Source organism: Athene cunicularia (genome assembly GCF_003259725.1).
Source record: "Athene cunicularia isolate RWA chromosome 1 unlocalized genomic scaffold, athCun1 chr1_part1, whole genome shotgun sequence".
Classification (NCBI taxonomy): Eukaryota; Metazoa; Chordata; class Aves; order Strigiformes; family Strigidae; genus Athene; species Athene cunicularia.
The window spans coordinates 20,480,267-20,497,390 of NW_020799091.1; the positions used below are offsets into that span (position 1 = coordinate 20,480,267).

At 45.5% G+C, this 17,124-nt stretch overlaps 1 protein-coding gene across 3 annotated transcripts in view; it reads left to right on the plus strand.

The window, feature by feature from the left end:
• Positions 1–1,614, plus strand: part of CDK8 (cyclin dependent kinase 8) — a 50,713-nt gene extending 49,099 nt beyond the window's left edge. For all 3 annotated transcript variants that reach the window (XM_026850925.1, XM_026850930.1, XM_026850936.1), the window contains one exon: positions 309–1,614. In XM_026850925.1, coding sequence (XP_026706726.1) covers positions 309–434 — 126 coding nt within the window. In that variant the 3' untranslated portion in view covers positions 435–1,614. The remainder of the gene's footprint in view (positions 1–308) is intronic.
• The last annotated feature ends 15,510 nt before the right edge of the window (positions 1,615–17,124 follow it).

Sequence of the window (17,124 nt, forward strand, 5' to 3'; positions counted from 1 at the left end):
TTGTGTGACATGCAGCTGTACCGTAGGCATCTAGAGGGTTGGCTGGATGTTTGAGTGGTGGGTGTAGATTCACAGGAGGTAACAAGAATGGATAACTGAAGGGTGGTAACTGTCACTTTCTAATCTCATATTCCTGATGCTCAGTCCTGCACCTGCTGTAATCGGAGTAAGTAAAAAAAAGCCTGGAAGTGCAGCTGCTTTGAGACTGTGTGTGCTTGGTGCTTAAAGAAGTAAATCAGTAGGTGAAACTGTCTTGCTAACTGTCTGTTACAAAGGATTGCATTTCCTCTGCTTTTACTCCTCTGCAGCGTTCCAATCCCCATGCTGCCTACCCCAACCCCGGACCAAGCACATCACAGCCACAGAGCAGCATGGGATATTCAACTACCTCCCAGCAGCCACCACAGTACTCGCATCAGACACATCGGTACTGAGCTGCATCCCAATAACGTCAATGCACTGTTGCTAATGCTGCAGGACTGGCCGCACAGCTGCCTGCCTGGAACCCGGCTTGGGCCACGAGAATGTACTGTAAAACCACACCTCCAACCTGTCCGATCGCCACGATCCACCCCCTTCCACAGAGCGGAGTAGTGGCTCCCAAATTGTACCTGTTTTTGGGGTTAGACTTGAAAAGAAAGTGCTAGCACAGTTTGTGTTGTGGATATGCTACTTCCATAGTTTACTTGACATGGTTCAGACTGACCGATGCATTTTTTTCAGTGACAGTCTGTAGCAGTTGAAGCTGTGAAATGTGCTAGGGGCAAGCATTTTTGTTGTCGTATGTGGTGATTTCTCTTGATGTAACAACTTTATCTGACCAATAGTACACAACATCTTTGAACTGGTACTTGAAGCATACAGTATATGTTACCATGGCAAAAAAGCAAACTAACCGTGACTCCAATTGAGACAATTTTGATAGACATTTATTTTTAGTGACTTTTGTGGGTTGGTTCATTTTTCACCTAGATCAATGGTTTATGGCTGACATGATTGCTACAATGAGAATTATTTTTTTTTTAAGAACATGAAAACATTTACATTTTTTTCCAACCATTACAAATGTCCCAAAGATTAATTTCCAACATAAGTTTTTGGTTTTGTTTTTAAATCTATGACTTGACTGGTATTAAAGCTGCTATTTGATAGTAAAATAAGTATGTTGTCATTGATATAAACATGTTTGGTTCAGCAAACAAACTAAAATGATTGTCATAGACAGTGTTTTATTTTTTTTTTTCCTGTTGGTGTTAATGATTTGTGAGCATGCTTTGGGATTAAAAAAGCATGAATGATATTTCCTAAAAAGGTGCGGCATACATTCAGATATTTCATCATGATTTTTGAGAACCAGCTTGGTGTAGTGTATTTTAAATTTTGTTCAGTTGATTATTTTTTTAAATGTTCGCACGTTGTTTAGGGGTGCCATTCCTACAGCAGAGGATCAAGGTGTTAGGAGAGCCTTAGAATTTATGAGGAAAAAACTTACATACAATGTACTGTATCAAACTATTTTACATGAATGACACAAGTATTCTGAATTTAAAAAAAAAAATCAAACATTGTTAAAACAAGGTGTTATGTAATAAATTTATTTTTCATAAATCTGCATATGGCCTTTGCCTGTATTCCTTTTTATCAGCAACAACACTACTCTCCCCCATCGTACATCTATATCTGGTTGTGTCCTGAGAAAGAGGATCTGACAGGAATTTTTCTTGCAAGTGGGCAGGCTTCCATTAACTGCTGAGAAGGATTTTTCTTTTGAAATAACAGAAAAAAATACAGTGCCTTTGTAAAATGTCATTACCCCTGTTGCGTACATGTAGCTGATCAGCTGGAGGTGCACTGAATGTGAGTTTATTACTAGATACGTTTCATAGATCAGACAGCTCCTTTTCATCTACAAAACCGAGAGACGTTCCTGTCTGAATAGTTGTTCTAAGGTTTCTGTAACTCATTCTTATCTTGGTATCTAATGCTGCTCCATGATTTCATGACATAAATATATGCAATATATGCAGGACTTTTTTTTTTTTTTGCAAGTGCTTCATGTAGTATGAATATCAACTAGTGTGATCCATTCACATGCACTGAGTTGCTGATGGGGGGGCAAGAGAACCACCAAATCGGTAGCCAGCCCAAAATGCAAACCATGTTTGAGGTAAAGATGAAATTATCTGAGTAGGGTAGATGTTTAAGTACTCAGGAGACTTTAAAGAAAAAAAGCTGAGGGCAGTTTATGCTGCTTTAGTAACACTGTGTGATACTCTCTTCATTTTGACATCAGTGTTGTCAAAATCTGGCTTTCCTCAGTTTCTGGAATAAAGATAAATATGTAGGTGGGAGTGCCTTAAACTGCTTTTTGATTTCTTTTACAAATTCAAGCCTTTTTTCGTCCTTTCTTTAATTTATATATAGGCTTTGAAATCGCCTGTTTGGTATCTCTAGACTCTTACCAGGCACCAAAATGGCAACAAGAGTAACTTTTCTTTGGCTAAAGTACTACTGGCCTGGATTTTTTTTTCTTTTCTTATTGATGCATATTCATATTAATGCATAATCGTTAATATCATATTAATGCAAATGATCTGGATGATCTTCAAGGTCTTTTCCAACCTAGACAATTCTGTGATTCTGTGCAAACCTTATTTGATAGCAGTATATTGTGATGTCTCCAATGCTTTGTTTAGAAGTAGCAGCCTGGCTTGAATTGCATCCATGCAAAGGGGAATGGATCCAACTGACAAAAAGGCCTCTTGTCATTAGTTTGCACTTGAGTTTAATTTTCCTGTTAAGAAGGTGTTTGAGATGAAGATGAAGCTTATCAACTAATTATAATAAAACTGTATTATACTCTACATTTAGTTCTCAGTAGTTTGCTACACTAATTCATTCTTACTCCATTTTTTAGTTTACTAGTTGGCACATTACCTGAAAAAAAGTAAATCCTACAGGGAAGTAAAATCTCAATATTTGACTTGTTCTGGTGTATTTTCACTGGTCATTTTGGACAAGGAATTTGAGGTTTCTTTCTCTAGAACTGTGGAAATAAAAGGTTTTTCAGTGCTTGGTATAATCTCTGATACCTTCAAGATGCGGTATATTTCTATTACAAATAAGGTTAATCTTGTCATATTCATGACAACTATAAATGATGTTCTGTATTAAAGAAGTTTTTTTTAATACTGGTTTTAGGAATACTGAGAGCAAAAAAAAGTTAACCCCATCGCTGTTCTGGTCTTGGGGGGCTTTTTATGTGAGGGTTACAGAAAAGGAAGGAAGAAGAAAGCACATTTGAGAACATTTAATAGCAGAGTTGCAAATTCCTGTGAAGGAGATGGCAGCTCGGCATGCAGCAGCCGGCGTGTGAGCCATTGATGCCTCTTTCCTCTCCTAGCTCAGCCTTTGTCACCAGGTTCAAGAACTTCAAAGTTTTTCATTTTTCACCAACAATTATCGGGACCAATCTGAATCTGTTTCAGATAGTGGGAGCCTGTCTTTGTTGCTCTGACTGAAGAACAAATTGTTTTTCTGGAGTTAGGCTTATGTTGGAAATGGACTACAATCTTAACTTGATTGTGAGGATAAATATGCTATTGCGCCTTCACCTTGGCACTCCCAGCAAGCCTATCTTGTGGCAAATCTGAATTTATCATATCTGATAAGGACCCAGTTTCTTTGAGAATAAATAAATAATTTTTGCAATGATCACTTTTAAAGAGAGTTTCAGCATTTAGTGGTGGGAGGAGCAGTCTGCAGGAGGAAACAGGAGACCGGTTCTATCCCATCCTTTCCTGTGTGTATATATAAATTGGAAAATGAACTCACTGAATTGTCTGTGGCAGTGCCCAAACACTGCCCAGCTGAGGGACAGGCCAGTGTTAGTTCAGGTTTTCTTTCAGCTTCCTTTTTCCTTCATTCTGAAGCCACTGCTGGGCAGTATCTCTTCTGGGTCTGGGGTGATTCACCTGTGGGTGGCCAATTCCTCAGGCAGCTTAGTGCGGTAAGCCTGGGTGGGAGTGGAGTGAGCAAACATGTCTCTCTGAATTCCTTTTCACTTTCTGTGCACAGTGCTTAATTTTTATAGGATTTCTGTTTGTATGCTTTGCTTTCTCAGAGGAGGTACTTGATGCAGGTGGCAGGTATGTGCCATTGACTGTTCAACCATTATTGCAGTCCCTGGCATCTCATTTCTGCTAGATGGGGTCCTCCAAAAGGAAAGAGCAAATTCCTCTGTGTTTTTTTGCTGAGGTCCGTCAGCAGCCCAAGTCCCAGGTGTCTCATTGGCTACAGCATCCATGGTAGCTTTTGACAAAGCTTTCCCCACGGTGTGGAGCAGCACATTTCTGTGAGACTGATCATTAGGATGTTATTTTATAGGAAGTGGTGTCATCTCTCCTTTGCCAACTGAAATGAGAAGACAACAGCAAAGCATGAGTGGAGTGTGAATGAAGCATGCAGGAGTTAGCCAGATCATGTGAAGCTTTGTCAAAAAGGATGTTGGAAGTTGTTCCTATCGTTTTCACCTTGTTGTCTCTTGTCCATTCAGACCCCAACAGAGGTAGCAGTTAGTGAGAACAAGGGTTGGAGTCAGTTCTTATGCGAAGAAATGATTTGTGCTGTTCCCTGGTGTCCATTGGTTTCTTTCTAAAATTGCTCTTTGCACAACAAGCAGCTCCTCTTGCATCTCCCCCAAGGCCATCCTGGCTTCACTAAAAGGAGAGCTGTGATCTCTGCCTTTCATGTATGGTGGCTGTTGATGATTTTATGGGCACAGTTAGGCAGTTTGTCACCCAGTGGGATAATGGAGGTGGGATGGAGCCTGCAGGATCTTATATTGGTTATTGTGGATCTGAAAGGAAATGCACAGATTATTGCTTGGACCCAGTAGTCAAGTTGCAGACCTGCCATTTGGACTAAACATTGTTGCCATTGTAAGTTGAGCCTATTTTCTGCAGAAGGACTGAGTAATGTGGTGCTCCTTGCACGCTATTTTAGTTACAGCCCTGACTAGAGCATCCCTTTTTTGTTGGGTAGCACAGCTGTCTCGGCATCTTCCTGTAAGCTGAGTGGTGACAGTGCTTCAGGATGCTGGTTCTGAGACAGTTTAATAGCCTGCATCCCTTGAGACCAAGGTAGATGAGCTTAATTCAGTGTAATTTGCTTGTCACAGCTATGGATAAAGAGCACTTTGTGAAATAATGTCAGACATCTGAATGATGGGACGTATGAAGTGCTCTAACAGCAGGAGAGTTAAAGGTGCTTACCATTTGAAAGCAAAACAGAAACAAAAGTGCTTGTTTCACCAAGACTCTTGCAATAAGTTCCACCCCTCCTTGAGGATTTTATGCAGGCTCCATCCTGGCAGTTGGCTTTAGCAATGGCAGAAGGGAGCTGTCTCCAGAGGACTGTCTTCAGTTAAAGGGATCCTGTGCTGTAGAGCTTGGCACCAGCACTGATGTTAAGGAAGCCATTGCCTTGGGGTGATGCATACCGGCTCCAATGCTGGATGGGAATCTGGACAAGCTCCATCACTGCTCTGAAAGCTCCCACATCACAAAATACTGAAAAGTACTTTTCAGCCTGCTAGGATTGGGATGTCTTTCTGGCCTTCACACTGAGTTTAACGATCTCTTTGCATTTCTGGTCCTGGTTGGGTGGGCTGGGTACTCCTCCTGAGCCAGGGGAGGTGGAGGAAGGACTGGTGCAGGAGTGCTTGTTATTTAAGCAGCGCAGCACATCTTGGCACATAACCCCATGCCCACAGAAACACCAAGGATAGCCTTTACAGTGCGCACTCTTGAGAAATATTTGTTTCTTTAGCCTGGGATGTGGGAGAACTACAGTGTGCTTGGAGCAAGCCCTTGCTTAATATTTGTGGGAGCTTTGGATTTGTACACTGTGGCTTCACCCACAGTGTCTGAGGAGCAGCAGCCTCTCTGCCACCCCACCAGCTACATAAGAAATGCCTCCAGCTGACTGAGGAAGGGAGGGAGATGAAGTAGGTATTTGTCTAAAAAGAGTGCCTACAGGAGTGCCGAGATTAGAGTTGAAAAGCTCTGAGCAGATGCTTGTGAAAGGCCTGTTAATGCTTTTCCCAAATGTGCTATATGAGAAGGCAAAGAGGTATTGTCTTACCCTGTCTTCCTTCTCTGAGTCACTGAGCCGAAATCTGACCATGTCCTACAGTTGTGTTTCCAGTTTATGCAGGGTCACCTTTAGTATTCACTGGCTGGTCTTCCCACAGGATGCTGGCAGGGTGTGTATAGAGCTATTCTTACTGATCAACTTTTTAAATTAAAAGTCTTTTGCTGTTTATAGTGTTTCTCAAATATACACAGGGACTCTAAGGCTTCCTACACCAGCCAAGCTCTACCTTAGTGAGTTCTTCCCTTTAACTGGGTAGGGAAGACAACAGAAGAAATTGTTTCACGTGCTTCACACCTACTTCAGCTGTGTGCTCCTGTAGATCAGAACATAGAGATACCCAGCAAGCTGTGGAGGATGATTCTTTGGGGATAAATTCTGTGTTTGGTTGCTAGGAATGATCACTGCGGTGGCTGTGTGCTTTGAGGTGTGCTCATGTCAGTGCAGACAGCTCATATGAGTACTTAGCTTGGGCACTCCTGAAGTCCTCTGTGCACAGGCTTCAGGCTTTGCCCTGGCTCTCTGCCCTATCTTACCTTCAGAAGATCAGGAAAAGGTGAGCAGGATATGAAGTCCCAGCCCAGGAACTTAGAAGCCCGTATATAAGCTCCCAATACATGTTCCACTACCACCACCATGCAGGTATGTAAGATATCCATGCAATTTATTTTCATGCTGGACAAAACCAACCGATTTGAAAATCCCTCCCCAGTTGCCTTGGAGGCTCTGCTGGGAGAGCACTGCCGGGGCTTGTGACGCAGAGAGCAGCCTGTGCCTCCTGAGCGACGGGCAGTCCGTGCCTGGGGACAATGAGCAGCTGTTTGATCAGATCTCATCCAACCCCGCTCCGTGGGTGAGGAGGTGAGGCTGTCATTTGCAATCACATGCTTCTCCAGCTCCCTGGGAGGCACCGGCATTGCTGGTGGGGTCTGAGGGGAGGAGGAAAGGTAGCAGCCACAGATGGCGAGGTGCTGGGCAGTCACACTGGCTGATCTGCACCCTGGGGCTCAATGGGATGGTGATGGCTCAAAGTGCTGCTGCGGGGACCCACTGTCAGAAGAGCCAATCTGCCAGAAAACCTACTTTTCCCCAACTGAAAAAGTTGAAGAACACGTGGACGCTCAAACACGGATCAGATTGTCCACAGGGGGACTAAAGGAGGAGACCACCTGACAGTCACCTTACAGAGCACCTGGTTGCTCGTGTTGCTTGAAGTTAAGTATTTGCCGGGAGCTGCAATCCTGTTCCCAGCCCCCACAGGGATTTATTGCTGTGCCCTTGCCTGGCAAATTCTAATGAGTGTAGCACCCCAAAGGTGCCTACAGTCAGATGCAGTCACTGGGGAAACTGGTGATACTGGTGCCAAACTGCTGCTCTGACAAACTATGAGCTGATTCATGTTTGCATAATACGGACGATTTTGGTTTAAATATTGCAGAGTGGGAGATGGCTTTAAGAGTGATTTTAGCTTCCACCAGGAGAGAAAACAGTGGAAATGGATCAACATAAAAAACAGGCATGAAAGAGTGTCTGTCATATTTGTCTCTGGTTTTTTTTTAACAGAAATTTGTAAGTATGAAATCCAATTCACTGGGAATGAGAAGAAATGGTATGACAGAGGTTTGTCTTTTAATTAAGTAACCCGTGGTGTCTGTAGAGGTTTGTCTTTTAATGAAGAAACCCGTAGTGTCTGTAAAGCAGCAACATGCACATACCTAAAAGGGAGAAAGTCCAAGCTGGAATCTGGGTTTGGAAAAGAAAAAGGTATAATGTGTCATAAACCTGCAGTTTGAACAAACCGTCCATGAAAGGGGAGCTCCCACCCCACTTTGTTTTCAGCACGTTGTACACGTGTGCCCGCAGGCAGTGGCTGTGTATGGCCCAGGGCTGCTGCAGCCAGAAGTGCTGCTCATGGGGTTCACTGCATTTGAGGGGGGTCTTGAAGGGTGCAGAGGCACAGGCAGGACAAGAGGCAGTGCAGATTTTGTTTTCACCGCAGTCTTTTGCAGAACAAAGCAGGAAAGCCCATTTGGTGGGCAGAGGACACTAAATACCGTTTATAGATGTCATCACTGTTACCAAATTTGTAGTTTGTTCCTTAATTAAAGGCATTTCCAGGAAAAAAAAAAAAAAAGTTAAATATCCACAATGAAAACCATTTTCACTGGCTGTAAGCCTAATTAATTGATTGTAAAAATTATTTTCCTCGAGGGAGGCAACGTACTTAATAGCAGTATTTAAATAGGGTAGTTTATGCTCCCTGAGGTTACAAATACACCTGTGTGGATTCTTAACAATCCTTGTGCAATCCTTAACAATGTCAGGATTTAAAATATTGATTATGCTAATTATTTGTAAAATTTTAATTAATATCCAAGAGCTATTCAGAACAAAATCCTATGTATAAGGAACGAGGATCCAGAAGTGCTCCAGTGAATGTGCCTGTTCCTGAAAGGTTTCTAATCTTCATGGTGATGTATCAGGGCAGATTACTGTATATATGTATTTTTTTTCCCTTCTGTGTATTTCAGTGAATCTTTTAATCTGAAAATAATTCAAACCTTGGCTCTACTGAAAATAATAGAAAATAGGAGCATTTAGCAAAAGAGGTTTTCTGGAGAGATTTTGGCCATTTTTCAGCTGGCTGAACAACAGTCTGAAAACATCAGCCCTCTTCTCTAATTGCAGGAGCAATGCCAGAGGCCACTGATGGTTCCCCTCAAGTTCTGTACCTGGACAGAAATGCACAAAAGGGAAGGTCATTTTGCATCACTTTCCCTGCAGAAGGCTAACATGTGCAGGAGAGATTCTGCACACCCCCAGTGAAGTGTCAAGAAGACATTTTGTGCCTTCACCTCATGGACCTCGGGCTGAAGCTCAGCCAGTGAATCTCATAGCATCAATGGTTTGGAGTCAGTAGATGCCATTTGAGAGCAGGATTCCCCAGATAAACCATCACCAAACCTCCTCAGGCTTCCAATTCGGACAGGGTGATGCAAGAGAGAAAAAAAATACACTACAAATCCAAGACCTGTTAGACCACAAGGCAGGGAAGGAAATCTATGGATAAGATGTGGCCTGTGAAAATACCAAAGGTGAGTCCATGGTAAGAGATGTTAAAATGAGTGCCAGAATGAAAAGTAACTAGAGTGGTCTGGTGATGCTGTGGAGATGCATGAGTCCAAGGATGCCGCAGGGCGGGCGAGGAGGCGGCACTGTTTGGGGCTGGGCAGCACCAGGACCTGCTGCTCCCCACCGTGCTGGGGGCTGAGCATGCAGCCGAGTCCCCTTCGCATCCCCAAATGGCATCCCCGTTTCCCAGTACTGCCCCCTGCCAAATCAAGCTCAAATATCTCACGAAGACAAAAATATCTCTCACACCTGGTGATTTGTGGGGGCAAAGCTGGTGCCTGGTAAGTGGCCTCAGGGAGGGCACTGCCCCTCCCGTGCCGGGGGCTGGGCAGAGGCAGATGTCAGGGACCAGAGGTGACTCGCTGCAGCGCGGTACCTCACGATGGCCAGCACACATCACTGTTTAGTACTGCACCACATGAAAGAGAATCTGATAGGAGCAAATGTAGCTCAAACTCCATCTCAAGCTCTTATCACTCAAGCCTCACACAGAGGATGTTATTTCTAATAAATATTTTAGGCAGTAAAGCTTCCTTCAGAGAGGGCTGCTGCATTCCCATCATGTGCCTTCTTGCTGGGAGAAGCCAATGTTAGCTACTTCAAGTATTCAAACGCTTGATATATAGTATCTGTTCTATGGAAAAATGCCTCAGGGTGAAATGTGTTTAATAGAGAGAGGCTAATATGTGAGTGATTTATCTCATTTTGGTAAGTTCATGCCTGTAATTCAATAACCCCATGAGCTACAGTTAACTGTATTCAGTAAAGATGATCTAAAGGAGATGTTTGTGCAGGTGAAGGATTCAAGAACTGGAGGAAAGGGTGTTATAAATAAATGGGTTCGAAGTAAACAGGGAGCTCAGGCAGAACCCTTCCCCAGGATAAATGTCTTGAGCATCATTAAATCAGCACAAATGGCTCTGTGAGCTGTGGAGATTTCTTCCTCTGAAAGAAAAAAGCTGTGAGAGAGGCTTTCATTAGGGAGAAAATGCCACCTTACGCTCCGGTCGTGACCCAAATCCTGCAGCAATCTTTTGTGAGCTGTCATCTTGGGGAGCATTCCTGGCAGAGCGTGCCAGACCATCTTGAAATAAGGCAGTGTTACGAAGGGCGCAGGAAGGTGGATTTATAAGTAGACAGAGGAAAGAGGTGTGACAGCCCAGGGCTTTATTCTCCACCTGCTTTGGAAAACCTTTAGACATTTACCTGGGTGTGCAAAGCACTTCTTTACAATGTCATGTGTAAACTATATGCCAGCATGACAAGGAAATATGGTCTCTAAATAGCCATTCAGGTCTGTAATCGCCCAGTTCAAATTTGCCCAGGGAGGTGGTGGAGTCCCCATCCCTGGGTGTGTTTAAGGGTCGTTTGGATGAGATGCTGGGGGATATGGTGTAGAGAACTTTGTAGAGTAGGGCTGATGGTTGGGCTCGATGATCCCAAGGGTCTTTTCCAACCTGTGTGATTCTGTAAAAGTAAAGTAAATAGCACTGGCAGCTGAGTCACCCAATTGCAGACCTGAAGCACTTTGAAGTTAGGTCTAAAAATATCTTGTGCACTTCTAAGTTACTAGCTATATGGAGAAGACAAGGGCACTGAAAAAAAATGCATTGCAGCACTGACAGTGACTGCATGAAGGGCTTTGGGATAAGGTGTGAGCGTTTCCCCTGGCCTGGTGCTAGCGGCTCTCATGGCCTGGCGGCAGTCCGGCACCGGTGGGTTACTGCGGGCAGCTGGAGGTGCCAGCCTGGGGCAGGTATGGGCTCTCAGCCTCTGCACCAACAGGGAGGTGTCAGAGCCTGACCCATAAAGCCAGAAAGCTTTATGGAATTATTTTAAACCCATAGTGTCCTACTTCAGGCCGTGTGTGTGCTAGGCTCCTGTGCTGCGTTGCTTTACTGACACAAGGGCACCCAGCAGCTCGGAGGTGTTGCCATGAAATGCATCCATAGCAAACTCCTGCCCAGCACCTTGGGCAAGTGGCAGCAGGTACCCTCTGGCTTGCTTATCACTGGGGTTTGCCATGCCAGGCCATGCCATGCCATGCCTGTGGGGAAGCCGCTCAGGGACAGTTTTCTTCCCTGATGCTCATCGTAGCACTACAGAGAGCCACAGCGTGCCTGCAGCTGGCTGCTGCATGATGCTCTGCTCCCCCTCACTCACAGCAAAGAGGAAAAGGGGCAGGGGTGGGTGCAGGGGTAGTTATAGAGTGGTTGTAATATCAGGATAAAAGACAGGGGTTTTCAGCCCAGCTGAAGGAAGAGGTGATAGAAGAGGCCGGGGGACAGCAAATAGGCCCATGTCTGTTGAGCACCTTTTCCCAGCCAACACCTTAGAGGCATGGAGAAAAAGCAGGAGCTTCAAAATGGAGATGTGCTTTCACACAGAATGTCATTACACAGTGGAGCTCTGCCACCGGAGGCTGTCGGATCTGGCCACAGCTTCAAAACGTGGCAGGAAAAAAATCATTTAAAGGAAAAGAATTTAAAAGCTATTGCCTAAAGAAACATTAAATCTGGCCCAGGATGTACCTTGGGTCCCCAGAGGTGGGGAGGAGAGGTTGGGGAAGTGCTCCACTGGGTCTGTCCTCACCCTCCTCCCATGGCATCTGCTGCTGGCAGGGACAAGCCATGGGGTCAGCTGGAGATTTGGTCCGACCAAGGGCGACCGCTCCCCTATGACACGCGGTTTCACATGGTCGAGGGCAGCTGTCCCTGACCCACCATGTGAAGGTCAGCCTGCGGCTGCAACCTGGCAAACCCAGCTGCAGAGAAACACACTGTGCTCATCCCCCCCCAGTCCCGCAGCACAGCAGCTCACCCAGCACAGGACAAATAGGAGCAGTGGGAGCGGCCCAACCTGTGCAACCCAGCATGGGTTCTGTTTCCTTCTTCTCTCCCCAGTATTTATTTCACTGGAATAAACAAACCAACTTTTCTCAGCCCCTGTGGAGGTCCTGGTGTTTCTGGTGCCCACAGCCTTCTCAAAGACCCAGCAGCCAGTGCTGGAAGTCGCACTGAGGAAGCTATAGGTCCTGTTTCTCTTCCAGCACATCACTGCCACAGATGGGACTGGCATCAAAAGCCTGGGATGAGGCACAGCCAGATAAGATGCTCAGCTTATCTGGGATGGAGTTCATGATGAGTGGAGCACTGGAAGGGATTTTCCAAAGCACATGGCACAAAGCTGACATTTTTTGCTTTTCCTGATGTTTCCAGAAGGGACTTTCCTTGGTAATTAACTCATCTGTTTGTAAGGTTCAGCAAGGGCACCCAGGCTGCACACGGCCTCCCAGCAACTCGCTTGGTCCTCTCCAGGGCTGAAGGAGGAGATGCCTGGCCCTGGCATTTTACGCCTCCCACTCCAGCCAGTCTAATGGGCTGAGCAGCTCAGCAAGAAGCCCAAATATACTCAAGTCAGTGGGGTGAAAGTGTAGTTTGGAGGCACATGTTAAAGCGCTGGAGCTAAATCTGAAGGAATAAATCTGTCTGAGCCCTGAGCCCAGGACAACCTCCAAGGGTTTCTTTAGGTCATTTTTGTGCCTTTCCAAATGTTTTAGAAAGTACATTTTTTCCAGCTGATTCAAACAAAGACTAGTGTCAATGTTTTTCCAAAAGCTTTCCACATAGGTTTTTGAGCAATGCTGTACAGGCCAGGAGGGGGAATAATAAGGGTGCGCAAAAGCCCTGGAGGGCAGAAAACTTCTGTGTTGCATTTGTTCCTCAGTCTTTCCAGAAAGTAGCTCACTGAGTGTTTGGGGTTTTTTTCCCCTTTGGTTGTCATTCTTTTTTGGTTGTTGAAATCTTTGTAGCTGCCATTTATTTAAAACATCCTTCTAACATTTGTCCCAGCTGCCTTTTCACTCAAAATTCACAGAATTATTAAATATTGTATCAAGCACTGATCTACCGCCTCGATGAACTTCCTCCTTCGGATACTTTGCAGTTGTCTCTTTAGCATCTCTGCTGTTTTGCTTGCCCATGCTGTGACTATTTTGCACCCCATTTGCCCTCAGCAGTGGTACCCTGGTCGCCTGCACCAGTACAGTACAGAGCAAGGGAAAAACCTGTGGTAATATGAAAAACACAGTAAAAATGGCAAATCTCTCTCTCTCAACGGATCTGAGTAAACCAACCCTTATAAATATGCAGAGTAATAAAACCCTTAATGCAGCATGATTAAAAAGTTATGGTTCCCCCAGCAACCCGAACTCAGCTGCATCGTGCACGCCAAGGGTCTGAGATGACTGGCTTTGCAGTTAAATTTATGCCTTCATCTGCCTCGGTGCGATGCAGCCGGGTTAGGGTTGCCATGGGAATGGGAGGTCAGGTTTTGCGCTGGTGTGAATGTAGAGAAACTAGCTGGTCCCCTGCCCTCCTCTGCTCTCTAGTGCCTTGGTGGCTGGCAGCTGCCTCCTTCCCCTGCCTGCACCCAGCACAGGGGCTGAAAGCATCTTACTGGCACAGGTGGCACCTGTCCCTCCTCCTGGCACCTCCCTTTCAAACCCCTTCATCTCACCTGCAACACTTGAGCTTCCTAAAATGTGCCTTTTTTTTTTTTTTTCTTTTTTCTTTTTTTGGTCCTCAGTTCCTGGTGAGGCTTGGCACAGTTCCTCCAGTTTTCTCCTGAATCAGCCCTGAGTCAACCCTCTCACTCATCTCACCCTCTCCTTGCTTTTCCCTGTACACCCTTACTGGGAGCACAAGCACCCTCTGACTCCTTTTAGATGAGGACTCAGCAAATCATTTGTATAAAATACATTTGATGAATGTCCTGAATATTTTGGTACTTCCAAAACCTGCAGGTGATCTCATGCCCCTACTTGTTTGCTGAGGGTGATTTGTGAGTTTAATCCCCAAACAGCAGTGGGTACCACAAAATATCCAGTTTGGTTTTTGCAGGGGAGCTTTGTGAGTAATGCAGGTAAGGAACCCTGTGGAGAGGAGCAAACTCAAAGCGAGAATACGGTATGAATTCTGAGAGAGTAATTAGCCTTTAGGAGATCTCAGCCAGGATATATGAGCGCTCTGTCACATTGGGATTTTAATCAAGACAGAGTATCTTTCTCACAGACTCACTCCTGCTCAGGCAGAAATTGCTGGGCTGGATTCAGGAGTTCTCGGCTGCGGTTTTATGGCTGGTGTTATACAGGAGGTCAGAGCGGCTGATGGTAATGGCCCCCCTGGCCTTCCAATTTATGACTCTATGAATTTCAAACTGTTCATTCACTTGTAACATTTGTAATTTATACTGAACGAAATGTCACCCAGTCAGTGACCAGAAGCAATGCCACGTGACTGCTGCTATGGCCTGAAGCAGCCGTCGCTGGGAGAGACACCCAAGCTGCTGCAAGCAGCTTCCATCACTGCAGCCCATTAAAAGCCCACTTTGGAGGAGTCAGTCACACAAAGAAATATTAATGGTCTAAATGCTCCTCCCAGGTGGGACAGGGACCTTCTGTGACATCTGTGTGCTGGGAGTGTGGACAAGACATTGAGTGAATTTCAGTACTTGGTGAATTTCACAAATCTCTACAGGTATTTTTCCTCCCTCTCCATTACCACCTTCCCCAGCAGTATCTAGCAGTAGGTAACCTTGCTCCTCTGTTAAGCTTTTTTTCCTGTATTTTCCATGTTAAATTACAATTTCAGTAGGATGTGTCTACCTCTGCTCGCTGTACCATGACTATCCATTCAATTCCATAATATTTGTTTTATTTTCAACCGTTGCATCTATAGGTAACATTACTCAGAGACTGTTATTATTGTAAATTATCAGATTTTTTTCCTCCCCATTTTCCATATAATATGAATGTCAGTAGAGATGTACCATGTTAAACCAAATAGGTGAGAAGCTAAGTGAGAAGTCCTGTTTAAACTCCACCTGAAGGGCAGGCAAGGAACAGTAGGTGGCAAGGGACGCATCGTGCGTTGAATGCTGGTGTTTTACCGAGCAGGACTGGGAACCTGGAGAATTCCTTGCAAATTAGGGTCCAGGATTTACAGACACCTATCTCCTGCTTTCTGCCTTGGGTTTGTGGTGACTAATGGGTCTCTGGGTCTAGGGATTTCACCTAGAGAGCAGCACGGCTGGTGCAGCAGGGCTAACCATGTGCAGTTCCTCCTGGCAGCGCTAGAGGGAAGGGACCTGAGAGTTTGGAAGTGATTTGCTCCCAACCCATTCCCTGGGTCAGTGGGAAGTCGGGAGCTAGGCTGCTTTTCCTAGCCCATAAATTCATGCCATTCACATGACAACTGCAGGTTTCATTTTTGCAAAAAGGGAAATATTTAGGGAATAGAAGATCTCACATATATTGAGATATTCTTTGAAATTCATTAGCTTTATTGCTGATTCCTTGAGCAATGTCAGGCACCTTCACGCTGTAAGGATGTAACCCAACAAAATGAACAGCATTGGAGCACTCAGCCACTCTTCAGGTTGAGACTGTGAAGGGATGAGCATAACCAAAATATATGGCTTATATTCTGCCAATATAAGAGCTTTTCCTCTTCACTGCTGCTGCAGTGCGTCAAAGTGATTTAATATGGGGGCAAAATTCACAGACAAGGACTGGGCATGGGAGCAGCTCACGAAGTCTGGCTCCAGCCAGTAGCACTGCTTGGAAGCAGAAGCAAACCCCTGGATAACTCCCAGGTCCATCTCAAGGGATGGGCACCTGACCATTAGTGTGTTTAATTAGCTGTCATGTTAGCTGAGCTGCAGGAGATGTGGTTGGGAGGTGGGAAGTGGAGAGGAGCTCTGTGGAGGGGCAGTACCTCTGCTATGAGCTGTGAAGGGGATGCACCCCGTGTGTGTGAGGCCCCTGCACCTGCCTGTGCCCCTAGACTGCTGCTGAGCACTGCTCTCACACCAACTTTTTGGATGCTGCTGGTGTTAACTGTACACAAATAGTCTAACTTAAAATTGATCAGACAAGCACTTGTGAGGTTTATGAAAATCATGAAGTGTGAAGAGCAAAAAGGAGATAGCTTGGTGGTTTAAATTAATGTAGCCAGTTTCACTGGGAACTCTTGTTAATCTGGGTTGCTCTTCTCTGAATATTTATCATGAAGTGAGGCCTCCACAGTTGCGCTGAGCTCTTTGAATAACAGTCATTTAAACACAGGGAAGCTCCTGCATTCCTCTTTTAAGACTGATACATGGACATAGCAGGAATTGCTCCATGAAGGTTTCCCATTTATCATTTTAATGATGAAAACTAGGATCGGCCTCTGCACAGGACTGGTCTGGGATTGCTGTGCTGGAGGCTCTGGGCATGCACCATCAGAGCACATTGGCAGCCCTGTCTTTCGGGCAAGGGGCCCTCCCTGGGCAGGACGCAGGCACACGCCAGCTTCCCTCCCAGCTGGGAGCTGCAGTGCTTCCCAGGCAGGCAGCTGGGTCTCCATGGAGCGATGCATGCCCCAGCAGGCCAGCGTTGACCCAGCCTTCTGTATGTTTCCTGCAGCCCTAAGGATTGTTTTGGCGAGTTTGGTTGTCAGCTTCTTCCCTGAGCAGACATCAGGTGGAGATCTACAAGGTCTACCGTGGTGATCATAAGCAGGTATAAGCAGGTAGAACTGGGCTGCAAGCTGGGACTAAAGGCAGGGAACCTGCCCTGCTCTTGCCTCCCCAGCTGCAGCCCCCCTTGCCATAAAACCAAGCTCAGACTCTGACGAGAAGAGACGTATGGAATTATTAAGAGTTAGACAAAGCGGTGAAGGCAACACCTCCAGCCTTAGCACTGAGTCCTGCCAGGTTAGTGCTCACCTGTCCGATGGGCAAACAGGCCTGTGCCGCTCACACCCCCGGCATCTCTCTCCCGGAGGAGGGACTGCA